This window comes from Pseudomicrostroma glucosiphilum (genome assembly GCF_003144135.1).
Source record: "Pseudomicrostroma glucosiphilum strain MCA 4718 unplaced genomic scaffold BCV69scaffold_13, whole genome shotgun sequence".
Lineage (NCBI taxonomy): Eukaryota > Fungi > Basidiomycota > Exobasidiomycetes > Microstromatales > Microstromataceae > Microstroma > Microstroma glucosiphilum.
Genome location: NW_020289925.1, coordinates 433,627 through 451,764, shown reverse-complemented (window position 1 = coordinate 451,764; position 18,138 = coordinate 433,627). Strand labels below are relative to the sequence as shown.

General features: G+C 56.2%; 10 protein-coding genes across 10 annotated transcripts; 4 read left to right on the top strand and 6 right to left on the bottom strand.

The window, feature by feature from the left end:
- Window positions 1–61: 61 nt before the first annotated feature.
- On the bottom strand, window positions 62–2,070 carry BCV69DRAFT_58936 (hypothetical protein). Its single transcript, XM_025495376.1, has one exon. The coding sequence runs from the start codon at window positions 1,827–1,829 to the stop codon at window positions 303–305; it is 1,527 nt and encodes a 508-aa protein (XP_025346199.1). The 5' UTR covers window positions 1,830–2,070; the 3' UTR covers window positions 62–302.
- Window positions 2,058–2,986, top strand: BCV69DRAFT_58927 (hypothetical protein). The gene is made up of 2 exons (XM_025495374.1): window positions 2,058–2,699; window positions 2,770–2,986. Exons 1-2 carry the CDS (start codon window positions 2,285–2,287, stop codon window positions 2,898–2,900), a joined length of 546 nt encoding a protein of 181 aa, XP_025346198.1. The 5' UTR covers window positions 2,058–2,284; the 3' UTR covers window positions 2,901–2,986.
- Window positions 2,987–3,673: 687 nt separating this feature from the next.
- BCV69DRAFT_58931 (MFS general substrate transporter) lies at window positions 3,674–5,570 on the bottom strand. Its single transcript, XM_025495375.1, has 2 exons — window positions 5,120–5,570; window positions 3,674–5,044 (listed from the first exon to the last, which is right to left on the bottom strand). The coding sequence occupies exons 1-2, from the start codon at window positions 5,444–5,446 to the stop codon at window positions 3,791–3,793; spliced, it is 1,581 nt and encodes a 526-aa protein (XP_025346197.1). The 5' UTR covers window positions 5,447–5,570; the 3' UTR covers window positions 3,674–3,790.
- Window positions 5,571–6,260: 690 nt separating this feature from the next.
- BCV69DRAFT_273015 (putative monooxygenase) lies at window positions 6,261–8,236 on the top strand. The gene is made up of 5 exons (XM_025490996.1): window positions 6,261–6,477; window positions 6,555–6,766; window positions 6,846–7,291; window positions 7,375–7,916; window positions 8,008–8,236. Exons 1-5 carry the CDS (start codon window positions 6,419–6,421, stop codon window positions 8,090–8,092), a joined length of 1,344 nt encoding a protein of 447 aa, XP_025346196.1. The 5' UTR covers window positions 6,261–6,418; the 3' UTR covers window positions 8,093–8,236.
- A 133-nt stretch (window positions 8,237–8,369) lies between these two features.
- Window positions 8,370–10,198, bottom strand: BCV69DRAFT_284636 (putative GTP binding protein and negative regulator of the Ran/Tc4 GTPase cycle). Its single transcript, XM_025493112.1, has 4 exons — window positions 9,648–10,198; window positions 9,025–9,576; window positions 8,711–8,944; window positions 8,370–8,609 (listed from the first exon to the last, which is right to left on the bottom strand). The coding sequence occupies exons 1-4, from the start codon at window positions 10,093–10,095 to the stop codon at window positions 8,488–8,490; spliced, it is 1,356 nt and encodes a 451-aa protein (XP_025346195.1). The 5' UTR covers window positions 10,096–10,198; the 3' UTR covers window positions 8,370–8,487.
- A 758-nt stretch (window positions 10,199–10,956) lies between these two features.
- On the bottom strand, window positions 10,957–11,620 carry BCV69DRAFT_284635 (hypothetical protein). The gene is made up of 2 exons (XM_025493111.1): window positions 11,419–11,620; window positions 10,957–11,303 (listed from the first exon to the last, which is right to left on the bottom strand). Exons 1-2 carry the CDS (start codon window positions 11,555–11,557, stop codon window positions 11,074–11,076), a joined length of 369 nt encoding a protein of 122 aa, XP_025346194.1. The 5' UTR covers window positions 11,558–11,620; the 3' UTR covers window positions 10,957–11,073.
- A 325-nt stretch (window positions 11,621–11,945) lies between these two features.
- On the top strand, window positions 11,946–13,429 carry BCV69DRAFT_314223 (putative mitochondrion protein; the record flags this gene model as incomplete). Its single annotated transcript, XM_025495099.1, has 6 exons — window positions 11,946–12,347; window positions 12,444–12,502; window positions 12,597–12,693; window positions 12,778–13,034; window positions 13,141–13,224; window positions 13,306–13,429. Exons 1-6 carry the CDS (start codon window positions 12,093–12,095, stop codon window positions 13,427–13,429), a joined length of 876 nt encoding a protein of 291 aa, XP_025346193.1. The 5' UTR covers window positions 11,946–12,092.
- Window positions 13,310–15,137, bottom strand: BCV69DRAFT_284630 (hypothetical protein). Its single transcript, XM_025493110.1, has 2 exons — window positions 14,031–15,137; window positions 13,310–13,936 (listed from the first exon to the last, which is right to left on the bottom strand). The coding sequence occupies exons 1-2, from the start codon at window positions 14,862–14,864 to the stop codon at window positions 13,634–13,636; spliced, it is 1,137 nt and encodes a 378-aa protein (XP_025346192.1). The 5' UTR covers window positions 14,865–15,137; the 3' UTR covers window positions 13,310–13,633.
- A 188-nt stretch (window positions 15,138–15,325) lies between these two features.
- On the top strand, window positions 15,326–16,870 carry BCV69DRAFT_284629 (Formyltetrahydrofolate deformylase). The gene is made up of 2 exons (XM_025493109.1): window positions 15,326–16,049; window positions 16,135–16,870. The coding sequence occupies exons 1-2, from the start codon at window positions 15,377–15,379 to the stop codon at window positions 16,698–16,700; spliced, it is 1,239 nt and encodes a 412-aa protein (XP_025346191.1). The 5' UTR covers window positions 15,326–15,376; the 3' UTR covers window positions 16,701–16,870.
- Window positions 16,801–17,993, bottom strand: BCV69DRAFT_295005 (hypothetical protein; the record flags this gene model as incomplete). The annotated part of the gene is made up of 3 exons (XM_025493893.1): window positions 17,875–17,993; window positions 17,169–17,797; window positions 16,801–17,080 (listed from the first exon to the last, which is right to left on the bottom strand). The coding sequence occupies exons 1-3, from the start codon at window positions 17,944–17,946 to the stop codon at window positions 16,801–16,803; spliced, it is 981 nt and encodes a 326-aa protein (XP_025346190.1). The 5' UTR covers window positions 17,947–17,993.
- Window positions 17,994–18,138: the final 145 nt, after the last annotated feature.

The window sequence follows — 18,138 nt, the reverse complement described above, 5'->3', positions numbered from 1 at the left end:
AAAGGCCGACGGAGGCCGACGACGATGAGCAAAGGGCCGTGCAGCAGCAGCAGCAGCAGCACATCGCAGCAACAGGCGAGGATGGCTAGACGACAAGACCATGCCGTACCACCACTCGTGAGCTACACTCACACCTCCCTCGAGTCTATGCTATGCTATGTGGATGATAGATGTACGATTCCTCAACGAAGCAAGACAAGACTAGATACAGGCACGACCCAATCAACAACACCGAGCACAGGCATGTAGCCTTTTCCTTTTTTGTTTGGATTGACCCTTCGACTATTCAGGGTATGCGTCTCTTACTTGGCCTTTCGGCACTCTTTGCAAGGGAAGGGCGAGTGCCTCCTCTCCCGACGTCTCTCGGCTACACTATGGCGGTCCACGCTGGGACTCTCGCTCCTTCGAGGCTCCCCGAATTTCTGCAAGTCCAGCGCCTCCCACTCTCCCTGACTCTTCCAGTATCCCAATCGAGCCTGGTTTTCTCGCATCTCCTGCCAAGCATCATCGCCTACAGAGACTTCTGCATTGCTTCCAGCCCATGATATCCACTTCTGCAGGCCTTCCTTGAGGTGTCCCCAACGCGGGTGAAAGGCTGCCTCTTCTCCCTCTTCCACACCCATGTGCTTACGGGCATACCTGGCCAAGTGATCAGGACTCCAGACTGAGCTGTAGACGAATCGGGTGCCGTTGAACCTCAAGTATCGCACACCCCACAATGCCAAGTCTTCTTGAGCCGGGAGGATGACGATGCTGGTCAGTCGAGGAAGATAGCCCTTTTCGATAGACGAGGTCAGGGTGCAGTACTGGGCGTAGTTGGGCTCGAAGATTCGCAGGCGCGTAATGCGATGCTGGAGACCCTTGAAGAAGTTCTTGGACATCAAGTATCCATCGATCTCCACTTCAAGCGGCTCATCGGAGGCGATCAGACCCTCGGCGTCCTTGACCACCGCTTCCGACAGGTCACGGGCTTTGACGGACTTGCATCCTCCAATGTATAGGTGCTTCAAGTGTGCCGCCGGAGGCGACGATAGATAGATGGCGAGTGCTTGACCAGGCACTGGGCATCGACGAAATTCGAGACTATTGAGCTTCAGGTCACCATACTTGAGTGCTTCGGTGCTTGCGGGAGCTGCAGCATCCGTCATCTCCTCGTCTTCCTCTAGGATAGGAGCACCAAGGATGTTCAGGAGTCGACCATTCTCGATCCTGAGAGCTCGGCACGCAGTAAAGGACAAGTTGGTGAGCTTCTGGTGGCCCCTCAGGGCTTTGCCAAGCTTTTCGATGGCTCGCTTGAAGGCTTCTTCGCCCTGGCACTCGCAAGTCTTGAGACCGGATACGTGAAGAGTCTCGAGCGTGTCGAGGTCCAGCAGCAAGGTTGCCATAGCGGTGGTGTCGAAGGCCTTTCCCAAGTAGGTGAACTCGCGGAGCTTGACGCACCAATCCCTCAGGTGGTGAGCCAGGCCTTCCGTGACTGGAATAGCCGTATTGGTCACCTTAAGAACCTCTAGATTAGGGCAGATTGAGACGGTAGCTCCGATGAGATTGCCACCAAAGTCATCTGGGTTCCTGTATAGCTCGCCTTCGTTGTAGCCTACGGGATACATCATCAAGGAGCGGAACATTGCTTGATCCGTGAATTGGTACACCTTCATGCTGGATAGAGCCTGCATATCATTGAGGTGCAGCTGTTGAACCTCTTCAAGTCGAGTACGAGGACTGGAATATTCTCGGTACAAGCAGCTGATACAGAGCTTTTCAGCTCCTTTCGGATTGAACTCAGCAGGTTCGACCATTGGTCGGTAGCAAATGTCGCAGCTTGTGTGCATTCCACGGCGATGACGCTCGAAGAAGCCCAGAGCAGGCCTGCTACCGTCGAAGTAAACTCGCTTTGTAGCGTGGAGCTTGACGACGTTGAAGTGACGCCAGCTGGTGAGGCCGAAGCTGCGAAGGTCATTTCCGGAAAGGTGCCCGGCGATCAAGTCCCTGTGGAGGGAAAAAGCGCGTCCACCAACGCGTCAGTCGGTGTGCTCGCTACTATGGCTCACCTCTGTGGGCCAGTGGTACTCACAGGACTTCGGTAGGGATGTCTTCAAGGCTGTGAGCGGACGGATGGCAAGAAGCAAGGCGCGGAGCCTAGCAAGTCAGCATCAACTTCGCGCATGCATCCATCCACCGCAACTTGGCACTCACGTAGTCATGATGAATATCAAAAGAGGTAAGTAAGTAAAGCAGAGCAGATGAGAGCAGAGGATGGGAAGACAATGAGGTACCGTAGTAGAGGATGTTACGACGGATGTTCTCTGGTTGGATTGTACAGAAGGGAAAGGGGGAAACGGGGGAGAACCAGCCTCCCTCTCCCCTTATCCATCCACGGAGGCAAATTCTTTTCTCCCTCGAGGGTGAAAAAAGGATGACAGCAGCACCTGAAACCTCACAGCACCGAGGTATCTCGAGGAGCGTGTCGCGATCGCTACGCGATTCCGATCATCCACCCTCGATCTTCGCTCACGGAGGTAGTTTGACCAAGTGTCTCGGTGAGCAAGCGGAAAGACGCGGACCCTCTCTAGCCCCCTGCACGGGCTGTGCCTCGAGTGAGCGGGCGAGGGAGCGAGCCAGTGCCCGCCCGAGTGCCCGCCTGAGCGACAGACAGGCAGGACAGGCGGATCTCGCTCAACCTCGGCCTCGAGCTCAGAAAGGTCGGATCTCACTTGGTCGCCTGCAGGAGAACAGCCACTGGGGTCGCGCTTGGCACTAGACCCTAGTGAGGTCAGCCATTGGAAAACGGAGGCGGAGGCGAGGGGGCTGCCTCGTCGGATCGGAGGGACCGTACAAGACCTTGCGCCTCGGCTGTAGGTCAGAGGCGGTCAGAGATGGCTGACGGCATCCACGAATGGTGAGTGATCAATGACTCATGAGTCATGAAGGGCCAAGGACTTGTTGCGCTGTGACTGGACGGGGACTGTAGAGAGGGCAGGAGGGGAAAAGTACTCGCTGCCTTGTTCAAAGAGAGGCGACAGGCAGAGAGTCGATGGAACGGGAGCGGGCAGACGCCAGTCAGTCTGCCGCCGATGATCCCTCGTCGGAGTGTGGCCGAGCTGTGTAGGAGCAAGAAGAAGGTGGCTAAGGCGCAGGGGATGGATGCAAGAATGGTTGGCTCTCAGCTCCACGCAGGTTCAAGGCATCAGGCAGGGATCAGCCAGAGGCAGCCCCAGTGAGTACGATCCCTCGTATGTACTTCAACTTGAGCGGTCGTGCCCTGTCAATGAATACTTTATTGGACGCACAACTACATGGAGTGATCAGTAACGCCCAGCCTGCTGCCTGAGGCTGCAACTTCCAGCCTCTAGTCCCTCGACTACTGAATAACGAACTATACTGGATTCTCTACGGGTTGCTGGACGAGAGGCAAGGCTCGGGGCCGGGCAGGGCACCCTAGAGGCGGCAGGAGGCTTCTGACAGGCGGGGCAGGGCAGGATAAGTCAGGGCGAAGGTGGATGCAGCACGCATACGTTAGAGGACAGGCGGGCTGTATATTGCTATGAAGGGCCGGCATAGGTGCTCATCGCGACTGGGCACGCTGACACGGTAAAGTTCAGTCCACTCCAGTCAGCTCGGCCCGTGTGGAGGGCGATGGGGATGATGGTGTAGCAACGTGTCCATATTCGTGGTTTTCAATTCAATTACAATAGTAGTACGAGGTGACAGGAAGAAGTGAGGGTGGGTCAAGCAGTCGTGGTAATGACGTATGAGGGATATAGAGTAAAGGACATTTGTGGGCCAAATTCCATCATCCATCCAAAGGCATACCCTGCCACTTTCGAATCGACCGACCCTTGGCAAGGAAGAGGGTGCAGAGGACGGCGCCAATAGCAAATGCCAATGCTCCCTGAATGCAATACTCGGTAAGGAAGCCATCATTGTCTCCCCAAACGGAGATGAAGAAAGGAATCACAAATCCCCAAATGGATTTGAAAAAGACGAATACGGCTTGAGCGTCCATTGGCTTGGTGATGTAGCACTCGGAGACGTACGTCTGTAAGAGTCCAGTGGTGGCGGAGAAGCAGAAGTAGTAGACACCACCGGCTACGAGGAGAGCAGCCCAGTGCCATTCCTTTTCGATGGAAGCACCAACCACGCAGAGGGCAGCCATAAGGAAAGGTAGGAGAGGGAGTACACCCCAAAGACGGTATTCGGGTGAACGGACACCGTACTTTGCAGTGAGACGGTTGACAATGATGTCTCCGACGACACCACCTGACCACTTGCCGAGGACAGCTCCAATACCAAAGGCCAGGAAGGCACAACCGAGGGCAATCTCGCTGAAGCTGTAGGGTGGCTGAGCGAAGAGTTGTGGCATGACAATGGTGATGCCGACGGACCAGGCAAAGAGCATACCGTAGTAGATGGAGACGGTGACAATGGGGATGTACTGAGCCATGATGACTGGCGATGCCATGACGTGGAAGAACTCTCCAGGACGCTGCCATGGCATCCAAGCAGCACCAACGTGGCCATGGTGAGGACGAGCGCCACCAGCAGCAGTGTCGTAACCAGAGGTGTAGTCTGTCAGACGGAGAGCCAAGGGGGGCATGTTCCTGTGGGTCTCCCCCTTCTCGCTCTCATTGCCATCCGTGTTTGCCGCGGCAGAGTCAAGAGCGGCAGACTCGTTCTCCTTTACCCAAAGTGTCTCGGGGACCAGGAAGAAGAAGAGGAGGAACTGCAGAGCGGCCATGCCTAGGATGATCCAGAAGAGTACGTGCCAAGAGTTGCCCTGAGAGATGACGGCCGAGCAGATCAGTGGGGCCAGCACGGGAGCAATGACGACGGCGACTGTGAAGGCCGACATCTTCGATCCTCGTACCGAGGGGACAAAGATGTCGGCAATGGTAGCGGGGGGGACAGTCTGACTGAAGGCAGTGAAGAAGCTAGCGAAGAATCGAGCGGCGGAGAAGCAGTTGTAGGAAGGGGAGAGGGCGAGCCAGATGGCGCAAGGGATTTGAAGGAAGGAACCAATAACGTAGACCGGTCGTCGTCCAACAGTCTATGAGACAGGCATGGGATGGATGGAAAGGAGGGTCAGTATCTGTCTCGTGTGAATTGTGTGTGCTGTACTCACCCTAGAGAGTGGGTTCCAGATGAGAGGTCCGATGGCGAAACCGAGCAAACTGTATCCGATGGTGTTGGGGATCGTTCCGGGGGATACGCCAAATGCTTCACCAAGTTGAGGGAAGGCAGTCAGAACAATGGCGATGCTGAAGTTGGGTACGAATCCGGTGTAGGCCAAGATGCAGAGGATGATAAACTTGCGCGTTGCGGTGAGGGCATTGATTGGGTGGTTGGGCGGGAGGGAAGCATCCTTGTCATCGGAGAAGAAGCCCTTCTTGACAGGCTGCCTGGGAGGCGGTGCCTTTCCCAGGCCCTGGGAAGTCTCGACGTCAGTCATAGGTTGGATGAAGTTGGAGGGATGAGCAAGGTGTAGGGAGGGAGATGCGAACGCGTGGCGGCCGAGAAGAAGAACGGCCCGGGAAGGGAGTGCGGGGGCGGGACGAGTGAAGTGACTGGCACTAGGCTGGTCGAAGGCAGGAGGAGGGGAGGTGACAATGGATTGCGATTGTGGAGAGATTGTGGGGAGAGATTGTGGGGAAGAGGAGCAAAGAGGGGCGTCGTCTTTATAATTCTGGGGGCCAGCACCTCATTCCTCCCGACGGTATGGCGATTTCTGCGTGGGGCCCCATCTGGCAGTGTTGACTCCCCGATCGGCATCAATGGGGCAAGACCAAGGGCAGTGAAGCTCAGTCTTAGAAGAGGTAGACGGACCCCTTACCTTCGCTAATCTCGTACTGAAGAAGTGGCAGCGAGGCGATGCTGTTGTGCGATTCCCGGAGTCCGTGGTGCCGCCACGGTCCCTGACACCCGTACGCCACTGTGCGCCACTGATGTGCGACACGTCTGCCATCTGCCACTTTACTGCCGTTCATCTGCCGTTGGTACACCATGACCGCACTTGACCGCACCTCGCCGCAAGGTACCATAGTTTGCCGCTCAGGGCAAAGTGCAGCTCGGCACGGCGGAGATGACCCTGTCAAGGAACTTTGCCGTCACTTTTCCACGGCCGGCAAACACGGGAGACTCGGCAGGACGCGGCATGGCCACGCGGCGTGCGGCGTGTCAGGTCGCGGAGTGCACAGACCCTCGGGAGCAGACGGCGTATTCCCCGCTCTGGCCATTGCGGGGACGGAAGCCAAAAGTGTCGGGCCCCCACCATCGCCGCACTTCAAACGCGACGACGAGGCAGCCCCGGGAAATTCTTCATCGATATAACAATGCCAAGTGACTTTGATTGCGGTTGATTCGATCGCCCTCTGCTACCCCACATACATCAGTTCCACCCCGCCTCGATAGATCTGCCAGTAACATGACGATCCCAAACGGTACTACTCGCCCAGCGCTGGCGGACAGCCTCAACATTCACATGTGAGTGTGACCAGATATGCCTGATCCCTTGGAGCACTGGCTGACAGAGGAGTCTCTTATGCCCTTCTCTCACACAGCATTGGCGCTGGTATGGGCGGAACTGCTGCCGCCCTCGCCCTTGCCAAGAAGGGCTACACCAACATCACCGTCTGGGAATATGCCTCTACGCTCGGCGAAGTTGGTGCAGGAATCAACATTACCCCCAACATGAGCCGCATTCTCGAGCGATGGGGCGTGCTGGACATTGCCAGCAACGAGGGAACAGCACTTGATGGTGCTAGCGTCCTCAGTGAGTCACCCGTCATCGATCAGTAGAAGACAAGAGCGCTTTGACGCTCACCTAATCTTCTCCATCCATGCCACCTCAGACTGCAGCTCCGACGAAGTCCTGACCAAGGTCGACTTTTCCTACATTGAGCAAGAATTTGGCTACCCATTCTACACCGTGCACCGTGCCTCTCTACAAAAAGCCCTCGTCACCGGTGCTCAGGACAGCGGTGTAGTCAAATTCAACCTAGGCAAGCAGGTCGTCTCTTACGACTTTGACCAAACAAGATTCCTCGTGGAGGACCGCAAGAGCAAAGAGCAGGAGTGGGTGCAGGCAGATGTACTGCTATGCTCGGATGGTGTCAAGTCCAAGGCACGCGGGGAGATGATGAAGCGGAGGGGAGAGGAGGATCATGTCGAGGACACGGGGCAGGCCGCTTACCGTATCCTGGTCAAGAGGGAGATGATCAATGAAGATCCGGACTTAGTGCCGTTCTTTGAGGGTTCCCACAGCTACAGATGGATCGGCGAGAAGCGCCACATCATCGTGAGTGCTGACCGGAAAGAGTACGATCTTCGGAGACGCATAGCTGACACTACGAATCGCTTCGCCCTGGCTTCCCTTGACAGGCATACCCCATTTCTTCACACAATGTCTTCAACATGTCTACCGCTCACCCTGATCGCCGCTTCGTGGAAGCCGACACCTGGACCGCATCTGGATCCAAGGAGGAGATGCTCGACATGTTCCACGACTTCTGTCCTCGAGTTCAAAAGCTCCTCCGTCTAGTACCCGAAGGTGAAGTCCTAGAATGGAAGCTGCGAGTGCATGCCCCGATCCCCAACTGGATTGATGGAGCTGCTGCTCTCCTTGGTGATGCCTGCCACCCCACTCTACCCCATCTTGCTCAAGGTGCCGCTCAGGCTGTAGAGGACGGTGCGGTGCTAGGCTCCGTCCTTGCTCGTCTGACGGATAAGAAGGATATCAACAAGGCGCTCAGGGTGTACCAGGAGCTGCGAAAGCCCCACGCTGATTGGGCTGTTGCCACCGCTGCTAGTAATGGAAAGGGACTGCATCTCGCTAAGGGCTCAGCTGCAGCTGAAGAGAGGGATAAGCTTTTCAAGGAGGCTAGCGCAAGTGGTGGCTCAAATCCCGACAAAGCCATTGACAAGTGAGTACCACTCGCCTGCCGCTACATGTCTTCTCTGCAACTGTTCCTGACTCTTCTCTTCCCTTTCCTTCCCTCTCTTTCTCTCGCCTAGGGTCACCCAATCTAAGCTCTACTCACACGACTGCGTAGGAAACGCAGAGGCAAAGTACGACGAGCTCTTTGCGCAGATGACTTAGCCATGTCGGGTTGCTTCCCCAAGATCCTCACTTGCATGCCTAGACCCCCCATTCCGTGTTCATATCACAAGTCACCTTACATTCCGCTTCTTGCTTGAAAGTCATGTTCCTTGATCCAGGCCTCTGCAATGTCATGCCGTGAGCAATACTGATATAGAGTGGTGCAGCGGACTGGTGTTCTGCGTCGATCAGCTGTTGCAGGGAATCTCGACACTCTGAGGTCTCAACGCGGTGGCGCCGTAGTGACACGATCACTCAGCGTCACGCAATTTGAGGACTGGAAATTGAAATGTAGGCGCGATCTATTCCGGAATGACACCACAAGAAGTACACGTAGAGGTGGTAAAGATCGTCTGGTCCGCGAAAAAGATACCATTCTAACACCTCCGCCTCCTTCAGGCCTGACCCTGCTCCGACTTCCACTGGCGAATCAGAGCTTTTCCATAGTCACCGATGTTGGGGAAGCGGTTGACAGTGTGGATGTGACATTTGGCTGGACGTGTGTTGGTGAGGAAGACTGTCGATGGTGGCGAGCAAGAGGTAGAAGAACAAGAGTGAGTATCATTCTCGCCGTCTTAACCCATCGACCATTATGCCCGTCCAACCATGCAAACTCACTACCACAGTGAAAGTCAAACTCGCAAAAGGTGACCGGTGAGTGGATACGGTAGTAGTAGGGATCCCTATCCCCAAATTTGCCGATCCAGGCAAAGTACATTTGGTCCTCGTACTGCTTCAGTCTAGCCAGTTGAGCCTCGAGAGGCTTGGCGGGGAGGTAAGCGTTGAATGCCTTGAGCACCTCGTAAAGCACGGTCTTTTGCTCCGGGGAGAAGGAGGAGACTGGGCAGCCCTCTGATTGGCGGTGGAAGGAGGGACGGGTCAAATGAGCGGCTCAGGTCTTTTGGTTGTAGGGCTGCAAGGTGGTTACTCACCGTATGGAACTGTCCGGTTGTCCTGTCGGGCTCCTCCCAGATGTCTCTCGTCGAATGGATTCCAGCGATCCTCCGCTAGTCCTTCTTGTGCAGTCATCCCTTCATTCAGCTGTGCTTTCTTCTGATTTTCCGGACTCAAGCTTTGCATGAGCTTGAGCGAGTACTCCTCTTCCTCCTTGAAGAGTCTAAGACCAGCATGCGGGCCTGCATCGATCGAGTCTGGTTCAGCACCGCTGAATGTGGGGGCAATGACCATTCTCCGCCCGACGAACATGACATTGAGACACAAGTGGTGTCCGAAGAAACTCCAGCCCCAAGGTGCAGTCGAGGAGGGCGTCCTGGATTCGTGCTGTCCAACTTCAGGGAGGAAGAGACGGAAATTGTAGGAGTGCTTGTTGAGGACCTTGAGACCATTCACGAGCTCTCCCAGGAAATGATTGGTGAGAGTGCAGCCGAGGGCCTTTTCGTAGCCCTGGGGTGAGAGACAGGCTCGCAGGACATCATGTACGGCATCTTGTACCTCTGCACGAGTCTCATCTAGGCGTATGCCGCCTGGGGTGAAAACGAAGAGGTCCGCTGTCAGTATAGACGCGCAAGGTAAGACCGCTGCTATAGCCACTCACCAGGATTCATGTAGAGCTCAGGATTCGACCAGGCCCTGAACTCGTCATCTACAGCTACGTCGCCTTTGATGACCTCCTTCTTCTCCTCGGTGCTCAAGACAGCCAGTAGCTTGTTCGTGGCCTCCATAGCCGCCTCGATTGGGGCTCCTTCGTCTTGTTCGTATTTCCACACACTGCCGTCCGGCTTGCCATCAACGGAAAAGCCCTTGTATGGTTTCTCCAAATTCTCAAGGTCCAGACGACTGATCAGCCATGCAGGTGCTGGCACTTGGCGACGAGAGCCGCACCAAGTGTGGGCATCGTGCGTTTCAATTCCTGCGATTCTTGGATGGTCAGGCTTGGGGAGTAGAGACCGGAAGGGAATCGTGGCATCGGCTGTAGCGCCCGTGGGGTCGTCTTGCTGCAGAAACCCAGAGTCGGCGGGGAGAGCGGTTGCAGTAGCTGTCATGACGGTAGTCTTTTGCTGAAATGCTGAGCCAGGTACTTCGTATGCGTTATAGCTACAATGGAGTACGATGGTGGCAAGGTAAATCTTTAAGAGATGGTCTCCACTGCCAATGATTTCTGCCGGTGCTTCTCGGCCATTCCCCCGCGGCTAGGACCAAGATGCACGGCCCCCCATGGCGGCGATGCGGGGAAGAGGTCGCCGCCACTTGGCCGCACGTCTGCATGTCTTCCCCACATTTCCACCCCGCGACGCCGATCTTATTCTTGCCCGCCCTTTATCCCCGCAGAAGCCCGCCCACCCCTGCCTCCATGGTCTGGCCACTGCCGGTATGAGAAGCTCAGACATACCAGTCGGCACCTACTTACTTGCTCCCGTACGAGTTGGAAATGGCTCACATCACATGACCTTGGCCGGAAATCTCGCCTGGCGTGGCTCAGAAGCTCTATCAGAGACATCGTCCACGAGGTCAGGTCGATACCCACCTGACCTTTGTGGATGCTCTTGGATGGGTTGGATTCTTCACTCGCACGGGACACCAGATTTGCACCAAATTTAGATCCCACGCTGTCTGGCCCAAAGAGCTCACGAGCGACCACGATGGGCAATCCTACTTTGAGGCACGTGGTACGGGGTACTAGGCTTTCTCGCTCGAGGCTATCTGAGTCCCTGCGTCGTCAGCCCGTGAACCACTTACTTTCCTTGTGAATCGCTGTGGGCAATGTAGCCGTGCATTCCGTCCAATCCACGGGTGGACAACGAACTCTAGGGGAACCCCTGCGCATCGTTCTTATGGGTCGTGTCAGACCCTGCAGTCAATCAGAAGGTCACAGAAGATTCGGACTGCGAGCGATATATGCTATGTGGTGACTGCATGATATTGCGTAGCTATTGTCATGAACGGAAACGACTAATGCATCTGCGCACTTACGGATCCTCCCTCCCTCATCTATCTACCTGATTGCATACCCCTCCCCCTCTCTAGTCCTTCATGATGATATCGATCCTCTCCATCAGATGGTCAACAATTCCCTGTGGTCCCACCTTGACCTGCAGGCCAGTAGGGATGGCATACGTCTTGATTCCCGGAATGGTGTCACGTGCAATCTTCTGGATCTGCTCTTGCTGCTCGGGTGTCCACATGGAGGCACAGAAGAGGATACCTGGAGCTGGTTGGACGGAGCGCAGGAGCGGCTCGACACCCTCGATGGCTGTGAGAAGAGGTAAGAGGGGAAGCGCAATGCTCAGGTCAGTTCCTGTGCTTCGCACTCTTGGCTGGCCTTGTGACTCAGCCTGGTCAGACCATGAGGGACAGTCCGAACTCACTCTCGGTGTTGCCAGCGTGGATAATGTTATACCTGTCCTTCACATTCTCAATGACTTGTCCGATGACCACCTTGGCACGATCAGGTGCGGTGTTGACTGACACGAGCCTTACGGTTGGGAGAGCTTGGGAGGAGGCCATTCTGATGGACTTGGAATTGAAGAAAGGAGTGGGTTGCTGTCGTAGAGTGAGACGGCCCAGAGTTCGGGAAGAAGCTAGGATCATTCAACTGGCACGGAAGAAGGGAACTGTTTGATACCAAGAAGAAGTTGAGCAAGAAGGAATAGGAGATGCAAGAAAGTGTTACTTAGTCTACCACGCTGCGCTTCGCTTCTTCTTTTCCCCTCACGCGGGGAGGTGCCGAGGGGCCTTGTGCGGCGCGGCGGTGTCTTCGGCGCGAGATCTGGCGGGCAGGTGTGCGGTTGTCAGGGCGGCTGCAAGGGTGCGGGCATTGTGGGGGGGCTGCCCGCGTGTGTGTGGTGTGTGCGGGGAAGAAGTCTACGCAGGCGCACCACACCACCCGCCAAAAGTTGCAAGCCGAAGAAGAGGCAATGCCAGAATCGACTGGCTGACTCGCTCTGGAGGAGCTGTTGTACATATAATTTACATTTCTCAACACATTGAGATCGCAGAGCTTCTTGTCTCCCCACTCAAAGTGCTCCATTCGGCTGAAATCATGTCCTCCTTCGCCCGCCTCATTCGCTTCATTCCTTCTGGCGCTTCGCGTCCCCTCATCGGCGAGCCTGTCGATGCAGCGCTGGACGTGGGTCTTGCCTCGCTCAGCTCAAGCAGCGCCATCAAGGTCGAAGTCTTCTCGGGCTCTTCGGTGCTGAACCCGGGAAAGAAGACGGGACAAATTGAGACGGTACAGAGGTTGTTGAGTCCGCTGGCTATGGAGGAGGTGGGATCGATTCGCTGCATTGGTACCAACGTGAGCAGACGGTGAAGGCAGGATGAGTTAGTCCGGTACGGCACAGCGGAAGAATGTCGAGCTGAAACGTGCGAGATGTCTCTCTTCTTATTTTAGTACCGGAAACACGCCGAGGAGGTGAAGCTGCCGATGCCGAAAGTCCCCATCTTGTTCCTGTAAGTCACCGGGGCCCTTGGCACCCTGCTTTACTCACTCTGAGAAAGCAGCAGCTGACCGACGTCCACAAACTCCATGTTTCATCCATCACAGCAAGCCTGAAACCTCGCTCAACGACCCAGCACCAGCCAAGGTGGTCATTCCGAAGGACTTTGTCAAGGACGATGCTGCTGACTGGGAGTCTGAGCTGGTAAGTACTGTCCCAGCCCTATTGGCGCTGATACTCGACCTTCAAACGTCTGCTCACACTGTAGAGCCTCCCCATCCCTTGCAGGCAATCGTCATCGGTAAAACATGCAAGGACGTGCCCGAGTCCTCCGCCCTAGACTACCTTCTCGGCTATACTGCCGCCAACGACATTTCATCACGAGCAGCCCAATTCGAGCAGAGCCAGTGGTGCTACTCCAAGGGCTTCGATGGCGCTTGTCCGATCGGACCTGCATTGGTGCACAAGGACCAAGTTAAGGACATCGGTGATCTGAGAGTTCGTGGACTGCTGAATGGAAATGTTGTGCAGGATGGCACGCTTGAGTGAGTACTAGAGCCGGGGTTGAGGATCAGGAGCGGCCGCTCGAGTCTCAGAGAAGCTTTCAGAGAAGCTCAGCGTCTGATCCTTTCCTCCACCTCTCCTCCACAGTGACCTCATCTTCTCGGTGCCCAGAATCATCTCGTTCCTGTCACGAGGTACCACATTGAGGCCAGGCACCGTAATTCTTACCGGGTGAGTGTGTGGTGGTATAACCCTCGTTCTATGGTCACAGACTGACCCATCTCACTTTCCCTACTTGCTTTCCTCCCTCAGTACTCCCGCAGGTGTAGGCTGGAGCATGAGCCCGAGGACAACGATGAAGGACGGCGATGAGTTCCGTGTGGAGATCAGTCACGGCGTCGGCACTCTGGTCAGCCCAATTGTTGCAGAGAAGTGAGCTTGGGTAGGTCATGGAATACCATAGATGAGGCTCTCCGATGCTTACAGGATGCTTTGGTAGTGATGTTATGAGCGGAAATGTTGTTTTGTGTGGCAGCTGCGCTGGACTGTGCTGTCCTCCTATCGATGCTGTTATGCTGAGAGACATATGGTCCCGCATTATGACTCTCTTCCCCTCTTTCTCTCTCTGGACCAGCGCCCCTCAGCCCTTCAGAGCTCCCAAGATCATTTCGCCCCATAGAGCGCTCTCCCTCTTTCGCCTCTCGCTCGTCACACGAGCAAGTTGTAACGCTTCCGTATCAGCAGCTCCGGCTCCGGCTCCCGGTGCAGCTGCTGCTGGTCCCTCGCTGAGTGTTGCAGCTGGGCCAGAAGCAGGGAAGCTCAATTGCTCGGAGATGCGCTTCCACTCGAGTTCTCCGTGGAAGGAGGAGAGACGGGCTAGGGTAGTGCCTGACTGCTGCAGAAGGGAGTGAAGAGCGGCTGATAGCGCTGGGAGCGGCTGGATCTATTGGCGATGAGTAGGTCGAGGGAGGAGCAGGTCGCTCAGGTGTGTCAGTGCAAGGCAGACAGGGCTACGAGTCAGGCAGGGAGTCACTCACGTCGCTACTGCTGCCACTACTGGCAAGGCGGTCGATATCCACATCCCCGTAACCTCCACTCTGCCACAGCGCCCTGCCTTTATTCCTTGAATTGCCCAGCGAGGAGAGAACACCGTCCAGCGCCTTGAGAATACGCACATTCGACTCCCTCCACCTGTTCAGCCTCTCGGCAGCGAGCTTGACGCCTCCGGCATCGATAGCGTTCGCGGCAGCTGGTTGCGCAGCGTCCGCTCTGATCCAGCCGCGCACGTCAGCCTCGTACGAGGACCAGACTGTCAGGTCGGGCAAGGCCGATTTACGTGGCGGCGGGATGAGCGGAGACGTTTCCAAGGGTGACTGAGAGGCAAGCGAGCTCAAGAAGGGCGGAAGAACACTCTTGACTGTGAATTCGAGAGAGCTGGCGCTTGTGAGACCACCGTGTGGGAACTGATGCAGGAGTAGGTCTTGCGAGGGCAGGTAACAGTACGTCCCCAATGTGAGGCCGTCGCCTCTTCCTGGATGCTTCAGAGCCCTTCCCCACGGATGGGCGGCATCTACAGCACCTCGTGTACCGCCGAGGATATCGCACAGTCCCATCAATCGCCGTCTGGTAGGCTCCAAGTCGCTAATGATCAGGACCGTCTTGTTCTTCAGATGATCCGCACCCGAAAGTACGTTGCTGGCATCGAAGGCGTGCGCATGGAGATCCGCCACAAGCCTCGAGGTAGCACAAGCGCTGTCTGTCTGATCAAAGGTATTCCACACCGGCAGCTCCGTCTTTGCATCGATGCTTAGCCAGCCAGGTTGCGAGATGGGCACGCAGCCTTTCCCTCCTCGCACTCGATCGCTGACCATTCCAGCATACTTTGTCAATCTCCCAGAGCCTCCCAAGAAGACTTCGTCTTGTGAGGTTGATCGAACGGTGAAGAGAAGTGAGAAAAAGAGGAAGATCGAGGAGAAGATAGTCAGGACACGGCCGGCCCGTAGGACGAGGGAGGAGGCGGAGATGAAGGTACCGGCTTTATGCCTCGGGCGTGTCAGGGAGCGACTGGGGAATTGATTTGACGGCATCGCGAATGGGAAAAATGAGGTAGAGGAAGTATGAATACCTCTGTACTGCTCCTACAAAGTCTGAATACCTAGAGGAGAATGACGAGGGCAAGGAAGAAGTCAAAGGACAAGGTGCTGATGGCCGTCGAGTGTGGAGCGCGTGCGGAAGTGTGACGTGAATTGAATCTCCGCCTTCCTTCGCTCGATCGTCTGCCTCGGTTCTTCTCTCGGCGATTTTTGGGTTCGTAGCGGCCAACGAAGGTGTTGCGTCCCTCCTTACCGATTCATATCTCTCCTCTTCTGAAGTTCACCTCGCCATGTCTGCCTTGCCAATGTCGTCCCTGCGGCGGGCACTCGCTCAAGCGGCGCCTCGTGCCTCCTTACGCCTCAACACCCCTCCTTGCCGTATGGTTCTGCCCGCCTCTCGAGTGCAGGTTCGAGGTCTGCGCTCCCTCTCCGAGCTGGACGCCCCGATCCAATCACAAAAGCAAGCAACGGCCGCGGCAAGGAAGGAGGCAGAGCAAACTGAAGGAGACTCTGCCTCGAGCAGCTCTACCCACGCATCCTCTACTCGGCCGCCGGCTGCCTCGGCTTCTACCACGACGACTGCCGCTCTGTATGGCAAGGAGGCCGTCCCCGCTTCCTCAAGCAGCAGTGGCGGCAAGAAGTCGACCAAGCCTGCGCGCCAGTCCCTGATCATCACTCTCTCCTGCCCTGACTCTCAGGGCATCGTGCACCTCGTCACCGGCTGGCTCGCCTCGCGGTCGTACGATATCCGTGATTCGGCACAGTATGGTGACCCGCAGACGAATACCTTCTTCATGCGGGTGCACGCCTTGGGCCCCGAGGGCAGGGAGGTGGATGTAGCCGGATTGAGAGAGGAGTTCGGGAGAGATGTGGCGGGGAGGATGGGAGGGGAGAGGATGAAGTGGGAGATGGAGGAGGAGGACAAGAAGGTCAAGGTCATGCTAATGGTCAGCAAGATTGGACGTGAGTAGGCGGGCGTGGGCTGTGCGGCAGCAGCCCCCTTCACACTACTGATGCCTCATTTCCTTTTGTTTTTATTCCTACGTAGACTGCATTCACGACCTCCTCTACCGGCACTCAGTCGGTGTCCTGCCCATCGACATCCCCTGCATCGTCTCCAACCACCCCACCTTTGCCTCTCTAGCCGCTCAGCACAATATTCCCTTCCACCACCTCCCCATCGACGCTTCTCACACAAAAGAGTGGCAAGAAGAGCAGATCCTACAACTTATTTCTCAGCACGAGATTGATCTGGTGGTGCTCGCGAGATACATGCAGATCCTCTCGCCCAAGCTGTGCGAAGTCATGTCCTCGCGCATTATCAACATCCACCACTCTTTCCTCCCCTCCTTCAAAGGAGCAAAGCCCTACCACCAAGCTCACTCGCGCGGAGTCAAGCTCATCGGAGCTACTGCCCATCTGGTCACCAGTGCGCTAGACGAAGGACCGATCATTGAGCAGGATGTGGAACGGGTAGACCATTCGAGCACTCCGGAGGAATTGGTGAGAAAGGGAGCAGAGATTGAACAGAGGGTACTGGCTAGGGCGGTGAGGTGGAAGGCAGAAAGGAGGATCCTGGAGAATGGCGCAAAGACGGTGGTCTTCGGCTCGTGAGAGATGGATGGCAATGCCAAGGGATGTCACGGTAGATCGACCCGGGGTATCTTAATTGCATATACGGAAATCACAGCGGCCCGTCTCTCGTGATGTGAGCTCACTTGCACTTCAAGCTCAAGATGACGTACCCCTTCCTCTCTTCTGCCTTTGTGCCTATCTCATCCTCCTCATCCTCCTCCACACTTCTAGGGCTAATGCCATCCACCTCCCAACCTTTGCACTTTTGCAAATAGAAGCGCAGCGCACCCGTATTGCATCTCCAGCAGGTGAGCATGACTTTGCGCATGCCTGTTTGGGTGGACAGGAGGGAGAGGGAAGAGAGTAGGGCAAATCCCAGGCCGGTGGAGGAGTAGGAGGGTGAGATGGCGAGCTCGTAGCTGCGAGCAGTGAAGAGTGGCAGAGACTAGACGTAAAGGGTCAGGATATCGGGATGGATCGCAACTGATCAGGGGTACGCTGACTCACCAGTATCCTACGGGCAGAACACGCTCCACTTTTGTCCTCTTCACGACCAGTCTACCCTTTCCACCAGGACCTCGCTTGGCGCCAGGCAGAGGGAGCACCCGCTTCTGCGGTGGAGCTGGAGCTGGAGATGATGCGTCCCTCTGGCGAAGCGCTTCCCACTCTGTCCAATCCTCCTTTGTACACTCCTCGGTATCGAACCGCCAGAGGATAAAACCGACGAGGGTCCGATCATCTGCTTCTTCCTTCCCCTGCTCAACCTGAGAAGCCTCAGAGGAAAGCTCCCAGAGTAGGATCCACCTACCCTCTCCTTGGAGATCAAACATTTCCTCCTTCTTCTGCGCAGGACTCCAGGCATCGTTGAGCTCGTAGCTGGACTGCAGATTCCGCTGGAAGAGGTCGAAGATGCGCGTGCGGGTAGAGGCGGAAAGGAGGGCGGGGGAGGTGATGAGGGTCGCATGGAATGAGGTGGACGAGGGGAGTTGCTGATCGCTACTGGGGGCTATGGTGGAGATGGTGCCTTCGACTGCTCCGGGTGCGGATGACTGTTCAGGCTCCTGCGGTGGAAAGGTCCACGTCCAGAGGCCGGTAGTGACTCCATGGAGGTGAGCTGCGAGGGTGGGCGCGTGGAGCTGTGCGAGTTGTGTCACAGGGATGGTCAGCAAATGCGATGTACCGCGATGTATTGTATTCTCCTCTGTGTACTGACCAGCGCAGCCTGCCGTGCTACGGCTCTGGCTGGATGTCCATCGCTCTGGCCTTGACCATTGCCGAGGGCCATCGAGTACGAGGCGAGGCTGGGCAGTCTTGACCTCGATTCGATCGACGGAGTGGAGGAAGGACCGGCGGACGGCAAGAGCGGCGCACGCACACGGCGAGATTTGTCTGGGTGGGTGGCTCGAGCGCGGGCGCTCGCGGGTCGCGTCTGGCGTGGCGGCGGATGTGCCTGAAGGAAGAAAATTGCCGTTTGCCC